The following is a 19,752-nucleotide window of genomic DNA, read 5'->3' as shown; positions in this document are numbered from 1 at the left end:
TTCCTGTAAACCAAAATTTCCACTATGAAAAAAAAAAGAGTAAATGATTATTATAATGATTAGAATATACATTATTTCTACTCAATTCTCCTGTAGTGAGTAAATGTCAGCAGTATTTTCTATTGACCATATGAACACATCACTACGGGAATAAAATAATTAAAACGTGCATTGTGAACCCAAATGTGTAACAGTAAATCTATTACAAACTATATCAATATAAATTCAAAATTCAAATCTTAATTATTATAAAAGTTATTCAACAGTAATGAAATTACGGTGAAGTTCAACAGAAAATATTTTTTTTTTTTAAACTTCAAAATAATGATCCACGAAAAATATAAAAAAAAATTATTTAAAAACAAAAGTTAAAAGAAAATATAATGAAATAACTTCCACTTACCATAATTAAGAACATATAATAAAAATAAATGTTACTTAATATATAATAAGTTAATTATATATATATATATATATATAATAAAATGTAAGAATTATACTATGCTAATTGCCAAGTACCATTATTTTTAAAATTATAATCATGAGTTACTTAGATTACGTGATTTATTTTATTTTCAAATATTTAGGACTTAAACAAACATGTATAGTTTTTACATCTTATAAAGGTTTGCATCCTGTTTCCAGACAATCAAAGTAAAAAGGGTTTCCGAGTGGAAGTCTTTTTTATTCTTGATATCTATTTATTTATATTTTGTAATGTAATAAATTTGGTTATACTACTATAATGGACGAGAGCGATTGCGAAAAAAGATTGCAACTTTACATTTGCGTCTTTTCCTGTCTCTCCCCGGAGAGTTTGTGTCGTCGGTGATGGTCGACGGTTATGTCCACATCGGATTAACGGTCTAGCGGTTACAGATTCCATAACCGCCAACTCTGTTTCTCTATATAGGTGGTTCTTCTCTCTGTTTTCAAACCAGAGTAACAGAAGCTTTCCTTTGTTCATCTTAATCATGACTGATCGAGTTCGAAAACAGTTACAAGATATTACTCTAGGGATAGAAGATGATGTTGTCGATCTTCCTCTAGACCTAGTCGCGGAAGCAGAAGAAGAAACCCAGTTTGCTTTGATCGGAAAACCTTTGAACCCGAGAAAACAGAAAATTCGGGGAATGATGTCTGCTCTACCAAGACTGTGGGGTGTTGCTGATAAGATTGCAGGACGTGTTCTAGAGAACAACAAAGTTCAATTCCTTTTCAAGTCAGAGGAATCTCTTCTCTGACGTGGACCCTGGTCCTTTAATGAATGGATGGTGTCCCTACAACGATGGTTTCCAAACCAAACTGATGAAGATCTGAACTACATGACTTTCTGGATTCAAGTTCGAGGAATTCCGCACCAGTATCTCACACAAAGGATGGTGATACACATTGGTCACGAACTAGGGGAATACATTGAGACAGATATTCAATCGGAAGGCACCCACAATGTTGATTATGTAAGAATCCGTTTACTTTGGAACGTTAATACTCCTTTACGTTTTCAAAGAATTTTCAGGTTTGGAGATCAAACTGCTGTATTCAAAATTCGCTATGAGAAGCTTCGGGGTTTCTGCAACATTTGTGGGTTAATGTCTCATGACTCAACCGATTGTCCTCAAAACAACCCCAATGATGAGGAGGCTCCCCATGATGATAATAATGATGATGATAATGCAGATGATGGTCCTCCTTCTGGTTTCTCTACGCCAGAACATCACGACCCGGTGGATCCTGTTATTCCACCAAGTGATAATCAACATGATGTTGCGAATCATGACTCCACTCCATCTAAGAAGCGAAAAACAGAGCCCTCTGTTCCTATGGTGGAGTTGTACCCTTTGTGCTATGAAACACGACAAGGTATGATTTATGAGGAGGTTACTGAACAAGTCTTGAAGAGGATGAGAAGACAAGCAGAAACTTGTGAAGGCAGACAATGGTTCCAAGCAATGCATGATCAGGAGGCAAGTTCTTCACGTGCTTCTCCTCAGGGTCCTCACAAAACAAATGATCGAGAGGGTACGGTGGGCCACAAGCCACCGGCGTCAGGATGAATACATCCTTTTGGAACTGTCGAGGCTTAAAAGGGTCCTTGACAGTTCGACGCCTAAAAGGGATTAAGGCAACTTTTTCCCCGGACGTACTCTTTTTGATCGAGACAAAGAACTCTGATGATACAATTCGGGATGTGTGTTCTCAACTGGGATATGATTGTGTACGGTGTGTGTCTCCTAGGGGAATAGGGGGTGGGTTAGCGTTACTATGGAACAATGATGTTGATATTGTCATTAACGCTATGGACGAACGTATGTTTGATTGTGTTATTAATAATAAGAATGATATTATGTATTTCACGTGTGTGTATGGCCATCCAATTCGTGCTTTACGCCATCATTTTTGGGAAAAATGATAGCGAATAGCAACAACTCGTAAAGGACCTTGGTTGCTTTGCGGAGATTTTAATGAAATTTTAAAACCTGAGGAAAAGATTGGGGGTCCTCCTCGTGAACCATGGAGCATGATGGATTTTAACTTAATGACAAAGGTTTGTCGTTTGCAGGATTTACCTTTCAGTGGGAACAATATGACTTGGGCTGGTAATCGAAAAGGTCATAAAGTCCAAAGTTGGTTAGATAGAGGTTTTGGGATGATGAATTCAGAGCGTTGTATCCTGCTTCACGTGTTATCTATTTGGAGATGATTGAATCAGACCATCGACCTGCAATCATCCAGATACGGAAAACAACAGATTTTGGAAAGAAAAGTTTTTGCTTTGAAAATAGTTTGACAGAACGAGAAGGCTTTAAAGAAGTCACCATCGATGGTTGGAAATCTACGCTACCCGGGCAATATGTTTCAGTTTCTGACCGCATACGCAAGTGTCGCCATGCTATTTCTCAGTGGAAAAAGGCCAATAATACTAATTCTGCTAAACGTATTAAAGCATTGACTGCACTTATTGATGTAGCCCATTCTGATCCTCTTTGTCCTCTCAGTGAAATACATAATTTACGTAAGTAACTACTGCAAGCATATAAAGATGAGGAAGCTTTTTGGAGAAATAAGAGTCGCATTCATTGGTTGACCTATGGTGATCGCAATACCCGTTTTTTCCATGCTTCTACAAAAAATAGAAGAGCAAAAAATAAGATTTGAGCATTCAAAATAATCTTTGTGAAGAAGTTTTTGGTAACAAGGAGATCTCAAAAGAGGCACTTCGTTATTTTTCTGAAATTTTTACTTCCTCCTTGCAAGGAAATATTCAGGACAGCCTTGGGAACATCAATCATGTGGTTTCTGATGAATGCAATGCATATCTCTCTCGGGACGTTACAGCCGAAGAAGTTCGAATAAGTGTTTTCTCTATTGGCGCAACACGAGCCCCGGGTCCTGATGGTCTTAAAGCTAGCTTCTATCAAACATATTGGGATATAGTTGGTCCGGCTGTAGTAGAAGAGGTACAACATTTCTTCAATACTGGAGAATTCTATACCGATTTGAATCACACAAACTTGTGTCTGATTCCTAAGATTCCAAATCCGATCACAATGAAAGATTTCAGGCCGATTGCACTTTGTAATGTAATGTATAAAATTATTTCAAAATTTTTATCATTGCGTATGAAGTCCATCTTACATTATGTGATCTCTGAAAACCAATCGGGCTTCATTCCAGGAAGACATATCACTGATAATGTCTTTCTCGCTCATGAGGTTTTCCATTCTTTAAAAGTCCGAAAACGTATCTCCGAGAACTACATGGCAGTCAAAACAGATGTTAGTAAAGCTTACGACCGAATTGAATGGAAATTTTTAGAAGAAGTGATGCGCAAGAAAGGTTTCTGTGAAGAATGGATCATGCTTATAATGAAGTGTGTTACGTCGGTATCTTTTTCAGTTAAGGTTAATGGTAGCTCTTATGGTCATATGAATGGAACTCGGGGACTACGTCAGGGTGATCCGTTATCACCAACCTTATTTATCCTCTGCGCAGATGTTTTAAGTTCTCTGATTCAACAAGCGGAACGAAACAATGAAATCCAACCAGTGCGTCTCAGTATTGGAGGTCCTTCAATATCTCATTTATTATTCGCAAATGATTCTCTATTTTTCCTTAAAGCAGATCAGACTAACAGTTTACAACTTCTTCAGATTTTCAAAGATTATGAAAATGTATCTGGTCAGATGATTAACTTAGAGAAATCCTCTATTACTTTTGGTACTAAGGTGTTTCAGCAGACACGAGATATGATTCAGAACACATTAGGTATCCCTAATATTGGTGGTGGTGGGAAATATTTAGGTCTCCCAGAGCAATTTGGTCGGAATAAAAAAGAAATGTTCATGTATGTCAGAGATAGTGTAAATGGGAAGGTAAATGGTTGGCAAAACCGATATCTCAATATGGCTGGAAAAGAAATTTTGATAAAATCAGTAGCACTTGCCATGCCGGTTTACTCTATGAATTTCTTCAAGCTACCTGTTGAGTTGTGTAATGAGATTGATGGAATTCTCTCACGCTTCTGGTGGGGATCGACAGAGACAAATAGGAAAATGTCTTGGCTATCTTGGAAACGGTTGTCCAAGTCTAAACAGAGTGGAGGATTAGGGTTCCGTAATCTACAAAGTTTTAATCAAGCTTTACTTGCGAACCAAGTCTGGAAAATTAATCAACGACCAAATAGTCTTGTTTACCGTGTCCTAAAACACCGATATTTTAAAAAGACTACTATGTGGAAGGCTAAGCGCGGTTATCAGAGCTCCTATGGTTGGCAGTTCTTATTACATGAACGGGATCTTTTGGAGCAAGGCATGCAATATAGTATTGGAAGTGGAGATACGACAACTATATCAGATACATGGCTCCCAACAACTCCTCCCCGAGCCCCACGTTTACTTCCCTACTCAAACCCTCTGTTAAGTGTCAAGACCCTTATTGATCCGATTTCAAATCAATGGGACTTGGAAGTCATTCATGATCTGATTGAACAGTCTGATATACCTATCATCCAGAAAATTTATTTACCCTATCACCCAGTCCCTGATGGCATTATTTGCCCTTATACGTCGGATGGGAATTATTTCATCAAGTCTGACTATCATTATATAACTATAACTCAAGATGCAGAGATTATTCCACCACCACTTGCTTCTTCTCCCGCCTTAACAAAAATGATCTGGTCAGCACCGATCCCTCCGAAACTTAAACATTTCTTCTGGAAAATTGGTTCAAGGATTGTAGCTGTTAAAGAAAATCTTCGTCATCGGCACATTCCAGTTGATCCTACTTGTCCAAGATGCTGTGATGATAATGAATCGAGTGATCATGCTTTCTTCACTTGCCTTTTCTCACAACAAGTCTGGCGTCTCTCAGGTTCACCTGATTCTTTAACTACTGCCAATGTCTCTCTTTTGAATAAGTTGGAAACTATTTTCTCCTTTGCATCAAATAATAATCTCCCAAATGAGCAAAAATTATTACCATTCTGGATGGTTTGGAGATTATGGAAATGTAGGAATGACTTACTTTTCAACAAAATTAAATATACGGCGGATGAAGTTATCTCCAAAGCCCAAGTAGATTTAAAGGAATGGTTGGATTCTACAGTTTCATCGCAAATAATTAATTCTACGGAAAGAACCCGATCTGAAAACATTAGGTCTCATTGGTCTCCACCCCCTTCAGGTTGGGTTAAATGTAACTACGACGCTGCTCACCGTGAAGGCTCTCAAGACTCTGGAATGGGTTGGTTAATACGTAATAACCAGGGCTTTCTTTTGGAAGCTGGAATGGGGAAATTTGAAGGACGATCAACAGTTATGGAGTCGGAATTGTCTGCGCTGATTTGGTCAATGCAAGTATGCTCATCGTTAGGTTATAGGAAAGTTATATTCGAAGGAAATAACCTCGGTATCCTTAAATACATCAAAGAGGAAGCCTACAGTTCCCGTTGTCAACACTTGGTCAACTCAGTCATTGCATGGAAGTCTCGATTTCTCTCAACATCATTTGTGCATGTTCATCGTCAAAATAATGGTCCTGCTGACTTATTAGCAAAAAAATCTATTATTTCTCCAACCGATTGGAGCTTGTTCCAATCATGTCCAGTTTTTTTGTACAACAACATATGTGCTGACAATAATTAATAAAATCTTTTAGCCGGAAAAAAAAAAATTCGACCTATATGTATTGTATAATAATATTTTAAACATTTTATTATACAAAAGTCATTAATTTTAAATACATTATATTTATAAAATAATAAATATTTATATTTAGTCAAAATATGTATATTTAATACAAGATCTAGCTAATTGTTAATAGAAACACAATCAATCTATCTATAACAATAAAATAAAATTTGGTCTCTTCTTAGAGAGTCAATTCAACATTGCATATCCCTCATGTTAATACATAAGCATTTTAAACAATAATCATCTAACATTATTTTGTTTTACATCAGATCTAATGGTTTTTCGTTTTATTGATTTAATAGATAAAATGAAATGAAGTGTGGAACCATTTGTAATTTGTTCTAGCTTCCACTTTGATTAATTGATGTTCTATTGGATTTGTTCGGTTTGGTATTGAAACTTTATTCAAACCGGATTTAGCTGTAAAATAAGATAACATTCAAATTCTATCTGTATATAAAAATGAGTTAATATTTTATTTGTATATTAAGTTTGTTAAATCTATGCATATAAATTAAAATAAAAGAATATTCTTTTATTAAATCCTGTTTAATTTATGTTCATGTGTCAATACGTAGATTCTATGTCATGTTATTGAAATCTTATAAGAGATTATATTCTCATTTATTTGGTTGTAAATATTTTCCTAGCCTACATAAATAAAATTAAAAAAAAAATGAAAATGATTAAAAATGAAAATTTCTTTACAACAGTCTTTGACTAATAAAAAATATACTTATATGTGCATAATAAATACATAGTTTACGCTATAAATAAGATTAAAATCTCTGCAAATATTATGTAAAATTTAGTACTTCGGTAATGGAAATAAAAATATTATGTATTTAGGTTTTTCAAAAAAAGTATGTTATTTTTTTAGAAAAATAATCCTTCTCTCTGTTTATAGAAAATAAATATATTTAATTTAGTTCGAATCTCTTCAAAGAAACTATTTTTTACCAATGTGTCCTCCAAATCTTAACAACAAAAACATCTTGGCAGCTGATCTCGAATGGAACATAGAAACCATTATGAATCTCTTCTCCCAAAATCTGAAATCATATGCTTAAGAGTTAAGACCAATCAAGAAATGGTCCAAAGTTGCTCATATTTGTTCCTAACAAACAATAGAGCTTATTTTACCACAACCGAATATCATCCAAAAATGAACTTAAGAAATGAGACTGTGAACACCATGAACAACATTCCCAACCCAGGAACACCATATTCCAACCCAACTGGATGGCTAATGTTTGGATTGCCAATTTCTCACCAAAGTTGAAATTTTTTTTCGGAAAATCATGCAAAGGTCTTACGGCTGGCGAAAACCTCAAAAAGATTCATATATATTAGTTGTTAGATACAAAGTACTCAACTGCAAATGACATAAAAACTCACATGGTAGTGCCATAGAAGCAAAAATTCAAAACAAATTACTTACAAACAAACTAACCAACAACTTAAATTAATAAATCTTCCAAACAAAACCTCAAATAATAAAATAGTATATCTCAATAACAACCAAACGTTCATTATGTCTCTATACTGAAAAAGAAATGGAACGAACTAATATGATCCTTATAATGCCACAAAGAAAGTGTCATCTCAATAATCTGGAAAATCGAAGCTGTGATTGTTATTACTATACACAAATTGAGAAGTTCTTGAGTTGATTTTGCGGTGAGTAACAAGTGTCTACACTCATCGACCACTATTCAGTTTTCACACTTTCCAGTTTCAATGTTTTAGATTTGCTTGACAACCTTCTTCGCATTCAATATAACATTCTACTTTTAATAAGAAACGCAACTTCAAATAATCACCACTTCCACTCCAATAGCACTTCCACTCCAATAGCATGTTGAAAGACTATGATTTCAACATATAGAGTAATTACTCTTATAACATACACAAAAAATTTTTACCCACAACCCAATCCTTGTGAATCTAAAATATTACAAACCACAGATAACGCACCGAATATGGTATCAATTTTTTGTAAAATGAAACAACATGAAGACCATTTGACGCTCTCACAGCATATAATGTATAATGCCACATCGCTTTAATATAGAAACAAATATTGTTCTTTTTGTTTGCCAAACAACTATTGTAAACAAGCAAAACATATCTTACCATATATAATTCTTCCTCACTTGAAATTTTCTAAAAGACAAAAATTATTATCATACACATCTTTTACAAATGCAAACCTAAAACACAAACCATAAGTAAACTATATGCTGTGAGAGCGTCAAATGACACTTTATAGAAAGCCTTCCTGATTGTGCATGATATTTTCTTGAACTCGAGTTATATGCATATTTAGAAAACATTACCGAATAAGTAAACTAGTTCTTATTGATTAAGAAATATTGATAAATATGTATAATATCTTCGTAAAATTAAGAAAACTTTCATAAATATGTATTTAAAAATATATTCTTAAATATATTTAGGAAATCTTCATGAATATATATTTATGAATCACTTAGTGAATTTGAACTATATATATATTTAGTAAAACATTCTTAAATATGTATAACATTTTCCTAAAGTTTTAAAAAGACCTTTCTGAATTTGATATCTAAATTTTATAATGATATTATACGTGTGTAAAGATGCATGTAAGTCAAATTCAAGAAGAAGTCATACACATTTAAGAAGACCTTCTTAAATATACATACAAATTATGAATGTATATTTATGAATAAGTTATTGAATTTGAATTATATGTATATTTAGTAAGATATTCTTCAATATGTGTACCACTTCCTAAATTCATAGAAATACTTAATTTGATATCCAAATTTTATAAAGATTTTATACATATTTAAATATGCATATAAGTCAAATTTGAAAAAATGTCATACAAACTTAGGAAAAAATTTCTAAATATACATACAAGTTACATTCAAAAAGTACACATACACGATTATGAAGGCATCTTAAATTCGAGAATTGTATTTTACAAATACGGAAAGATATGATACATATTTTTGAAGGTATTCTAAACATTTAAAAACGGTTCCTAATTTTTGTGGAAATTTTCTTTTTGAAAAAGAATTTGAGAAACAAATTTCGAAAACGTATTTTTCTGAAAAAAATTAATTTTAAATTTTATTAATATTTTAATTATTAATATTTATTTATTTTTTATATTTAATAAATAATTGGGTAAAATTATAATGAGTGTGTATAATTACCATTTACCCTTTTAATGGAATTTAATTTGGTCATTTTGATCTTTTTAAGGCTATTTAAGAAACAAAAACTTAAAAAGACTTTTTAAGAGATTTGGCTAAATTATTTAGTTTGAAGGTATTTTTACAAACGGTTGATCAAAAAAAAAAAAAAAGGGTATTTTTACAAACTTTCTTTATTATATTTTTCTCTCAATATCCGCCGAGTATGTTATCGACCGAATGGACCAAAGCCTGTTTGAAAAAGTTCCGGATAACTAAATGGGTCCCTTATGGGCTAATGTTACTAAGGCAAAAAGCTTTGCTAATTGCAATTGATCCTTCTAATTTCAATTTTCTCAGTAGTCAGAAACAAGTCAAACAATTGTTCTGGAAGTACCTCGTTTGCACTCTTTTCCTTTCGATCTCAGCGAGTTGGGAGAGAACATGGAGACGAAGAAAGAAGAAGTGACTCCTCTCAAAGGATGTCTGAAAACCAGACAAGACATGAAGAGAATCGAGGAAACAGAGGACTGCTTCATCCTCGATTTCAATCCTTTTGATTCTTTTGACGTTAAGAATCTCTCTTTTGCCGGTGATCATGAGGGTGACAAAGATCTGGCTATCATCCATGAGTCAGGCCAGGTTTGAGTTTTGAAACTTAGGGTTTAATTATAGGGTTTCTATACTTCGTAGTTTTTTTTTTTTTGGAAAATTTGATAGAATCTCTTTGAACAGGTAGCTTGTAGAAATTTCCCACATCCAAGACACCTTTGCTTGAATTTTCCCTTTGGATCAACTCCTAATGCAACCCATTGTCATCTGGTATATACTTTAGTCTCATTTTAAGTAAAGGGTTTCAAGTAAAAAGAAGTATGGAATGGATTATATTGGTTCAAGACTCCTATGAAACTGCCTTTTATATTAACAACAGAGGTCAACATGAATATATGCAGTGTTACTGTTGCATCTGCGATAAGCCTGCTCCTTGTGCACAGTGGATGTCTTCGCATTGCAGTGCTTCAGCAGACTCTGTGGAGTGGAGAACTAGGGATTGATAGATGCGTAACTATTTACATCTTTTGTTATTAGATTATCTTTTGTTCACAGTCTCCTTTGCATTTAGACCTTTGAATTGATTAGTAGATCAACAACATAGCTTTTGAAGACTTATGTAATCACAATGCCTAATTACTTAATATGAGATTTGTTATGTGTGTGCGTGTGCTCTTGTTGGAAATGCATTTGCTTAGCTAAATTATTGTTTGCTGAGGGGTTCCAGTACGTACCTCGATAAAACGGGGCATATTTACAGTGTCATGAGTCGATTTCAACGTTCAGAAAGCATAAAACACATTATTGATCCCAAGCCGGGACGGCCTGCAAGTCATGTTGTTTGAATAATTAACTTGGGGAAAGAATGATATCTATATATTAACCACATGAGTTTTATAGACTGAAACGAATGTAATGTTTAATCATGTCATGCCCAAATCTGGACCTAGTCCCAAGTCCCAACTTGCAAGCTTCAATATACCTTAGGCTTTTTGCCACATCAGTCTCAAATCACATATATAGAGGATTGTTTTATATTATTCTTATAAATAAAAACACAAGTACAATTTATTGATAAACAGCTCGCACGGCAACCATGATTAAGCATCATAGTTTAAGACTTTAAATCGAAAAAGATCACATGAGTACAACAATTAAGCTGGTGAAGTAGACGTAAAAGAGAGAGCATGCATGTTTATTTATAAAGCACCACTAAGAAAGCTTTTTCTCAGATCTTCTTGAGCAGCTCAATAACGTAAACACCAAAAACGTTGCAAACAACTTTGATGCCTTCGAAGCCTGATCCTTTGGCTAATGCCTCATACTCTTTCTCGGTCCGTTCTTTGCCTCCAGGATTGAGAGCCAACATAATGCAATCGACATTGACTACTTGTTTGGTCGACAGGCTCGAGTCTAGTGTCTCTGGAAGTATACACTCTGCCAAGATCACTTTTCCATTCTCTGGAAGCGCCTCGTAACAATTCTTTAAGAATTTTAAACAGTGTTCGTCACTCCAGTCATGGCATATCCACTGTTACAACAATGAGAAGAATCCAAAGAGAGTTATTTGATCATCATTTCATATAATGCCAAGAGTTTTCAGTATATGTAGTTAGTATTATTTCGGATCCGAACCTTCATGAAAATAGCATCTCCTTTGGGAACACTTACAAACATATCTCCTCCAACATGCTCAACACCTACAAAATTTGTTTAGAATCCAATCTTCATCAAATTTAAACACAAAAACCAGGATTTTGCAACATGCCGAGAATATGTTAATATTAAAAAAAAGAAGTTAATATTACCGGGATGAGAAGGAGCATCTTCGATGACATGAGGGAGATCAAAGTTGATGCCTTTAAGATTAGGGTACTTAGAGACAATCATTTTGAGAGTAGCACCAATGCCACCCCCGACATCAACCAAGGAGACCAAACCCTCAAAACCATTATAGGTCTCAAGAATCTTCTTCATGGTGATGGTGGAATGGTTAGACATTCCATTGTTGAAAACCTTGTTGAATCTAAGGTCAGTCCCATGGTACTCAAACGCGCTCATGCCATACGCTTTATTGAATGGAATCCCACCATCAAGAATTGCATCCTTCAAATAGTACCTGCAACAAAACTCTTTGGCATGAGTTTAACAAAACAAACAAACAATCTCTCCTTTAGCTTAACTAACCCATCAGCATTTTTCTTAAAAGATCAATTAAGTCTTTATCACTAATTATAAATCTGTTCTGAAATTGTATGACACAATTTGTATTTATATTATAACTTATTGAAAACTATCAAATATATATTATATTGTTGAGACATAGTGTTTTCTAATCCCCTATATACAGTAGAATCTCTATAAATTAATACTCGATAAATTAATAATCTCTATAAATTAATAAATTTTCTCGGTCTCAACTTGAGTCTATTCAAAATTTGACACAAATCGATAAAATAATAAGATAATAATTTTTTTTAGAAAAATTTATGCAAATATATGATCCCATTAAAATCATAAAATAATAATTTATATGTATGCATATTATATATAAATAAGTACATATTATTATAATGTTTTTTATAATCACAATGGAATTATCTTTATATTTTCTTAACACTTAATATTTTTGATGAGATTTAGTAATATTATATTTAAAACCACATTTAAGTTCTATGAAATATATATTATATATACACCAAATAATATAATATAATTAATATAAATGTCAATTTCAGAAAATGACGATTAATGTCTATACACTAAAATCAAATATTTTTCTTATCTAAGAAATCTAAATAATGAAAATTTTATAAATTAATATCTCTATAAATTAATAAAATTTGAAATTCCCAACATTATTATATACACCAAATAATATAATAAAATTAATAAAAATGTCAAATTTCAGAAAATAACGATTAATATCTATACACTAAAATCAAATATTTTTGTTATCTTAGAATAAATATATCTTAAAATACGAAATTTAAATAATGAAAATTTTGTAAATTAATATCTTTATAAATTAATAAAATTTCAAAAGTCCCAATATTATTAATTATAGAGGTTCTACTATATATTATTTGAGGATCATTTAAAAAGATGTAACTTTCTATTTTGCATTAATTACATTTTAATTTTACTGAGTTGTCAACATTTTCTTTTAAATCACTATATTTGATTAAGTGGCAGTCTTACAACTAATTTGGACAAACTTAGACCAACTTTTTATTCTCTAGAAAAATTTATTAATCAGACATATAGTAAATTCACAACTATCTTTATGCCTATCAGTTAATTAACTACACATATAAATATAACCTTAGACGAACAATTTTTTTTGACAACATTAAAAAGTATTCTTACACAACTTATATGACCCACTGCCATATCCCTTATACAAATTAAACATAATAATAATTGTCTGCATTGTTTTGTTAAGATAGTTATACGTTGTTATGCTCAAAACATATTTGTTTCAACTGTTTTATTATTCTGTACTGTCATTTACAGAATAATATTTCGTTGGTTTTGAATTGTATGTGGGGGCATGTCCAAAACATCTATGTAGGATGATGGTGCAACGCCACATGTAGTTGGTTAATCCATTTTAGTTGGAGTATTCAACTATATTTTATACCGGACCAGATCAAAACAATGATCCGTCGACTGATTAGAAGTCAATTAATTTTTTTATTAGCTTAGAGAGAAAATGTACACCAAATACTAAATCAATACACGTTATATACAAGTTGACTTCAAATCTGTATTTGGCAATATACAACTCATTTGTGTTAAATAAAAAATATCTTTCTTACTATTTTTTGTTTCAAAGTATATATGATTCAAAAGATATATCGTCATAAATATATCCTAACAAATAGGAAAAATCAATATATTTATGGAAAATATGAAAGTATATATTCCAAAAAAATTATTCTTTGAAGAAATTATATCAAACATTATATATTATGCTCGGTTATTACTTTGAAAGATGGGATCTATTTTTAAAAATTATTTTAGGTTTAATTATAAAATAAAAAAAACTTTGATTATATTAAATACAAGTTAGTACAACAAACACTTTCGCAAACTATATATGTATGATCTAGTCTTTGAACTAAGGGTGGTCAATCCAGTAAAACTGAACCGAAATAGAAAAAGTGATTTAGATTTGATAATGCTGTATAAATCGAACATATGTTATTTTTAAAAACCGTGGTAAATGAATATGATTCAGTATATATATTAATCTAACCAAATAAAAAGATTAAAATATAGTAATATAGTTATACATAGTTCATTTTTTAGGTATGATTTTAATATTTAAAACGTTAATTTGAATAATTTTTTATTTTAACTAAAGACTTTCATTGACATACATTTTTGCTAAATTTTAGTTATTTATATTATTAATCTTTTTGTTTTCATCTCATGAAATTATAATATTATAATTTATTTGTTAGTTATTTTGAATATTTAAATAAAATAGAAACATCATATTTAAAAATTAGAGTACTTTTTAATAAATTCAAATTTTAATCATGCAAAATTAAAATGAAAACATATTATAAAATATAAATATAGTTTAAGTTTTTGGTATAAAAAAGACTGACTGTATATAGCCCGAACCAAACCAAAATATATATGGTTTTAATATGGTATCTAATTCTTATAAACCGAAATACCACAAAACTGAACTGAAACCGGATCGAAATCTGTATTGAACAACCTTACCTGACATATATAATTTTTACACTCGTCTCAATATACGCAAAGCGTGGATATCAACCCGGTAAATTAGTATTTAACTAAATAATCGGTTATTAGTTTTCCCCCGGTAAAAAAAGCAGCATTAGTTTTCTCAATATAATTCTTAAACTTAAATAGTATTACTTTCGGATTTGTAACTCTTTGAACAGAGTTAGATAAATTATTTACAACGGAGGGAATAACCATTGTGTTTTCTTTATACAACGTAAACTGATCTTGATTGTGGCCACACGTAATATTAGATCGATAAATGGACGCTCTAAAAGCAAGTGATGGTATGGCCATCTTATTGATGACCAATCCAACATAGTACCCCGTACTTTGAATTTATGCCTTTTTATCTATTTTTATTTATATATTATTTTTCCTATAATTTATTGTAAAATTATTTTGTTCTCCAGTCTGTTTAATCGTTGTAACAAATGATATGACCCGGTATAATTTTGGTGCAGTGACAAATTAAGGTCTTTGCACTGTGTGGATCTCACTTATGTATATTATTATTAAGTACATCAACCAAGAAGCATAACTTATAAAAATTATATATATTATGTCGTATTATATGTTTAGCATAATAAGATATATCAACAGAACTGATATGATAATTTTCGGTGTGGCTTCGTAAATACTTACCAGCTTCCCATGAAGACCTTGTCATGATTCAGGAGACAAAGAGCAGCTATCGAGACACCATCTTCGTTCTTGGTGAAATATTTGCAAACTGGACCAAGCCCGCAAAGCCGGTCGGCGCCGTCGGGAAGTGTACGGACGGAGCAAGTGAGGACGGAGTAAGCCGTAAGAAGACGGAGGATACGGTCAAGCATGACCGGAGCTTCGGGGTTTTTGGTCGGAAGATGAGAAGAGATCTCAGATGCAGACATGGGAGAACAGTTCCTGGCCATGATCTCTAGAAGATCGAGCTCTATAACTGATTTTAAAGCCATAGGGAGAACAGAGGCACTGGCTAACTGTATGGCAAAGAGAGCAGTTTCGTCGTCGGTGACTTGCACTGGAGTTGACTGTGTCTGTGCCGTTGAGCCCATTTTCGTGAAATTTCTGAGATTTTAGAATGCTTTGTTTTTGGGTTTCGATGTGTGATATGTTAGAAGTGGTCTATTATATAGGAAATATGCATGGGTTTAGGTTTCGCAACATGTCGTGCTGTAACGTATGTCCAGTCCACCGCTAGATGTCTAATCTCTCGTATATTTTATATCTGTAACGTATTATTGATTTTATACTTTAAGTTTGTACGGATTTATTTTTAGGCCAGTTGCTTATCAAACAAACTCATATTATATAGAGTTAGACTAAATATTTATGTTAGATTTTTTTCGTCTAATATCTGATTCGAGACTTGGATTGTCTATATATCATATCAATTCTCCTCTCAAACAAATGACCACTTAGCATTAACTTGCTGTGATAAACTATATGCTTTCATAGGCCAAACGATCTACTAGAATTAGGTATCTATCACCACTAGATATCAAACCATTTGTTTATTATGATATCTGTCCGCTTTAGATCCAAGTCCTCGTAATTTTATTTTTGGATCGTTTTATCAGGAAGATTACACTAAGTGATACTAGAGAGAATATATATATATATATATATATATATATATATATATATACACTTTATGGTCTAGTATCGATGCGAGATCTGGATTGTATATTTATTATAACAATCCTCCTCGTAAACAAAGGATCACAAAATATTTTCCTCATACCAATTTTTTTGTAACATACCAAATTTCTTTTAAGCCAAACGTTTTTTTTTGCAACACTTTTTTATTTGGAAAATGGCCCAACGCTCTCCTAAAACTAAATATTCATCATCAGATATTCAATTTCTCACATAATATGATATTTGTTCGTTTTTTTTATGATATATGATATTTGTTCGTTTAAAGCCTAAAGTTTCACTGATTTGTTTGTGAATTGATTGCTTCTCAAAAACCTCATACTAAATGGAGCTAGACCAAACTTTTTAAGTGGAACAGTACATATCTGCATTTTAAAACATATCCAAAATAATCCAATAAAAACAACATAAAATTTTTATTTGTAAAATTTAGTCGATATATATACACTTAAATCAATTCATCTTCTTATTTTTACATCAATATATATACTTCAAAATATATAAATTTTTGAAAATAATCTCTTAAATAATTTAATATTATAATTTTATAATCATTAATTTATAGAATTTTTACTATAGTTTACCATATTTTTTGTCACTAAATATAGTTTACCATAAAACGTTATTTTACCACCGTTTTTCGCTAGCAAAGATGTTTTCTTTTATCTTTGGTTGATCCAAGCCATCACCAATATAGAATGCAAATCATGGAACTTTTCTGTATCCTCCAAGATATCTATGAGCTTGCACGATGCTTTACCTATTTCTCGTTTAGTTTATCTATGAGCGTTCATTTATCGCAGTGTAACTCTATCCTTCTAATATATGTTAATTTGTGTTCAAAAAAATGTTTATCTTCTGGTATTAAGGCTTGTTTTTTGGGTCTAAATGTTAAAATTATTAAGGCTTGTTGTTCCTCATTTCCCAAGTTTATTACTCTTTCAAACTGTATACATTTAAGCGTAGGCTGTTAAAAACTTATTGTGGTTATCTTTTACACAAATAAATTCGCGGTTTCACTCATATTAACATAAAATAACAGCCATTGACCACAAAGAATAATAGTGGTTATAAATTCTACAAGTATAAAAATGTCAAATTAGATAAATTTTCAAAAGCAAACCAACAATTTGATTCTTATGGCAACAAAAACACATACAAATAATTAGACTATATATGTAAAAGAAATATCTTTAACCATTTCTCTCGGTGACAGAGACAACCAAAGTACAAAGACAATGACGCACTCGTTACTCGATCAAATAGAGTCCACACGTCCTACCTAAGAGCACCCTCGACCCAAATACCCAACTTGGGTTTCTTATTTTTTTTTATTTTTTTTTATTTTTATTTTTTTTTGCTGATTTAAAAAAAAAATAAATTAAAAATAAACTAATCGCGGACCGCCACGTATCAGTGGAGCCCGCGAAACAGTACAAAAAACGTCCCTTATTTCGCGACAGAAGACACGGTCTCCCCCTTTTTGGTGGGGCCCACACCACCTTTTCTCCTTAAAAACCCACCTTGCACCCCCCTTTAATCATGTTTTAACACCTTTACGTCATAATAGTGATAAAAAACTTTCACTAGCAATGAATGAAAAAATAAAACAAATATCTATTTTGTTTATTTTTATAAATTCTAAAGAACTTTCACGTTCATTTAGAAATAAAGGCTGGGCACAGCCCAACCACTCACTAACTTTTAGAGGCTAATACTTGACTTGGCCAATTCAGATAATGTCATTTGAGATTTAAACTTGACTTGTTAAAGTACTTGATATATATCAAATATGCGAGAAAAATTAATATTTACAAATTACTGATCCAGTTTATTACTTGATAAAACTAAATATTTGTTTCTAGATTACCTATTACAGTAAAAACTTTATATTAATGATATTGCGACTATGATAGTTTATTAATTTAGGGAAAATTATATATTTTTATATTTCTATTTTAAAATATTTTTTATTTAAAAATAAAATTATTTCAAGATATCATTTAAATTTTATAGATTTATATTTCATCATTTTTTCAGATTATTTGATATTTTATGTATGTTGAATATGTATACATGAATTTTATAAGAAATTCAAGAAAATAACACAAAATATAAAAATGAAAAATAAAATTAGACATAAATGCATTTTGAAGAAAAATAAACAATGAGATATTTTTCTTATGTTTATATAAAATTTATATATATAATTATTATTAATTTATAAATTTAATGAAACCATATATTTAGCTAAGATTTTTAAAACATTACTATCTTATAGAATTATATTATATTTTATATCTACCCATCTTAGGATTCGAAGTCTTGTAATTGTTGCATTGTTTTACCTATCATTTGGTTCTCTTTTTGATCATTTAGGAGAATTTAGAATTCATTTAGGTGCATAGCATTTTCATTTGTGTTTATTAAGTGTTAGAGATACTTATTGGATTTGACGCATGAAATGAAGAAAAAGAGGTGATTCTGATCAAGAGACAGAGTGAAAGCAAGAGTCACAGCGGCCGTGAGCAGCGATATAGGTATGCCGCTACGAGTCTTTTGTTACGATAACTTGAAGACGCTGAGATAAGATCATAAATCACTGGGTAAGTTGTTGGTTCTTACAGCGGTCTATTGCAAGCGCAGTGAACAAACCTCAACTTTCACTACTACCATGTAGCGGTATAGTATAGCCGCTATAGCTCTTAGAGACCAAAAACCAAAACTTGTCAAACACATGTAGCGGTCCAAGATAGAGGCATGTGAAAGCCGCTAGAACAAAATGTAATGCACCAGCCAAATGGTGGGATGAGACAGCGGTGTAGCGTAACTTCTGTGAAGAAGATGTCGATTATAATCCCTGCCAACACTTACATCGGTCTTCAGAAAAGGCTGCGACCTTGTTTCTGAACCGTTGTAGGTGCACAACGGTCTGCAGCGGTTTACTTTTGCCACTGTGAACCTCCTAGGAGTCAATATTCATCGTCTAACCAGATTTTAACCCATTTTATTTAGAGTCGTCCATGTTTGTTGGGTCTACCCAACTCGCATTTAGAGACCGCATGTAACACCCCCAAACCGTTCTAGGCATAAGTCGAACCACCGGCCAACAATCAAACAAGAACATGACCGACGGGCCGACCGTCTACCAAGGATCGGGAGCGCTACATGACGGGTTAACGGTCGATCCGGCCAAAGTCACGAAAAGTGCAATTTACGACTAGGACAGTCCGCCCGCTAACACGTCCCGTCAGACCAAAGCTTAAGGCTTCTCAACCCGTACCCCAATCTGACGTTGTGTTAGCTTGGACAAGCTAATATCAGAAACAACAAGGCATTTACACAAAACATCGCTTTATTTATCTTATATAATATCTGGTTTTCAACACACAAAA

The 19,752-nt window shown here is 32.2% G+C and overlaps 2 protein-coding genes across 2 annotated transcripts; one reads left to right on the top strand and one right to left on the bottom strand.

Moving 5' to 3' along the window:
• Window positions 1-974: 974 nt before the first annotated feature.
• On the top strand, window positions 975-2,057 carry LOC106383911. Its single transcript, XM_013823961.1, has 2 exons — window positions 975-1,222; window positions 1,520-2,057. The coding sequence occupies exons 1-2, from the start codon at window positions 975-977 to the stop codon at window positions 2,055-2,057; spliced, it is 786 nt and encodes a 261-aa protein (XP_013679415.1).
• An 8,897-nt stretch (window positions 2,058-10,954) lies between these two features.
• Window positions 10,955-15,812, bottom strand: LOC106385406 (flavone 3'-O-methyltransferase 1-like). Its single transcript, XM_013825328.3, has 4 exons — window positions 15,344-15,812; window positions 11,743-12,053; window positions 11,570-11,634; window positions 10,955-11,465 (listed from the first exon to the last, which is right to left on the bottom strand). Exons 1-4 carry the CDS (start codon window positions 15,751-15,753, stop codon window positions 11,163-11,165), a joined length of 1,089 nt encoding a protein of 362 aa, XP_013680782.1. The 5' UTR covers window positions 15,754-15,812; the 3' UTR covers window positions 10,955-11,162.
• Window positions 15,813-19,752: the final 3,940 nt, after the last annotated feature.

Source organism: Brassica napus, chromosome C9 (assembly GCF_020379485.1).
Source record: "Brassica napus cultivar Da-Ae chromosome C9, Da-Ae, whole genome shotgun sequence".
Taxonomy (NCBI): Eukaryota; Viridiplantae; Streptophyta; class Magnoliopsida; order Brassicales; family Brassicaceae; genus Brassica; species Brassica napus.
Note: the sequence above shows the minus strand (reverse complement) of the source record. Positions and strands in the feature narration are given on the sequence as shown.

Excerpts from the sequence above, each read along its gene's own strand:
- LOC106383911 (XM_013823961.1), top strand. The coding sequence starts at position 975 with ATGACTGATCGAGTTCGAAAACAGTTACAAGATATTACTCTAGGGATA. Across the intron at positions 1,223-1,519 it reads AAAGTTCAATTCCTTTTCAA|GTTTGGAGATCAAACTGCTG; the intron begins GTCAGAGGAATC and ends AAGAATTTTCAG.
- LOC106385406 (XM_013825328.3), bottom strand. The coding sequence starts at position 15,753 with ATGGGCTCAACGGCACAGACACAGTCAACTCCAGTGCAAGTCACCGAC. Across the intron at positions 12,054-15,343 it reads AAGGTCTTCATGGGAAGCTG|GTACTATTTGAAGGATGCAA; the intron begins GTAAGTATTTAC and ends GTTTTGTTGCAG. Across the intron at positions 11,635-11,742 it reads AGATGCTCCTTCTCATCCCG|GTGTTGAGCATGTTGGAGGA; the intron begins GTAATATTAACT and ends CAAATTTTGTAG.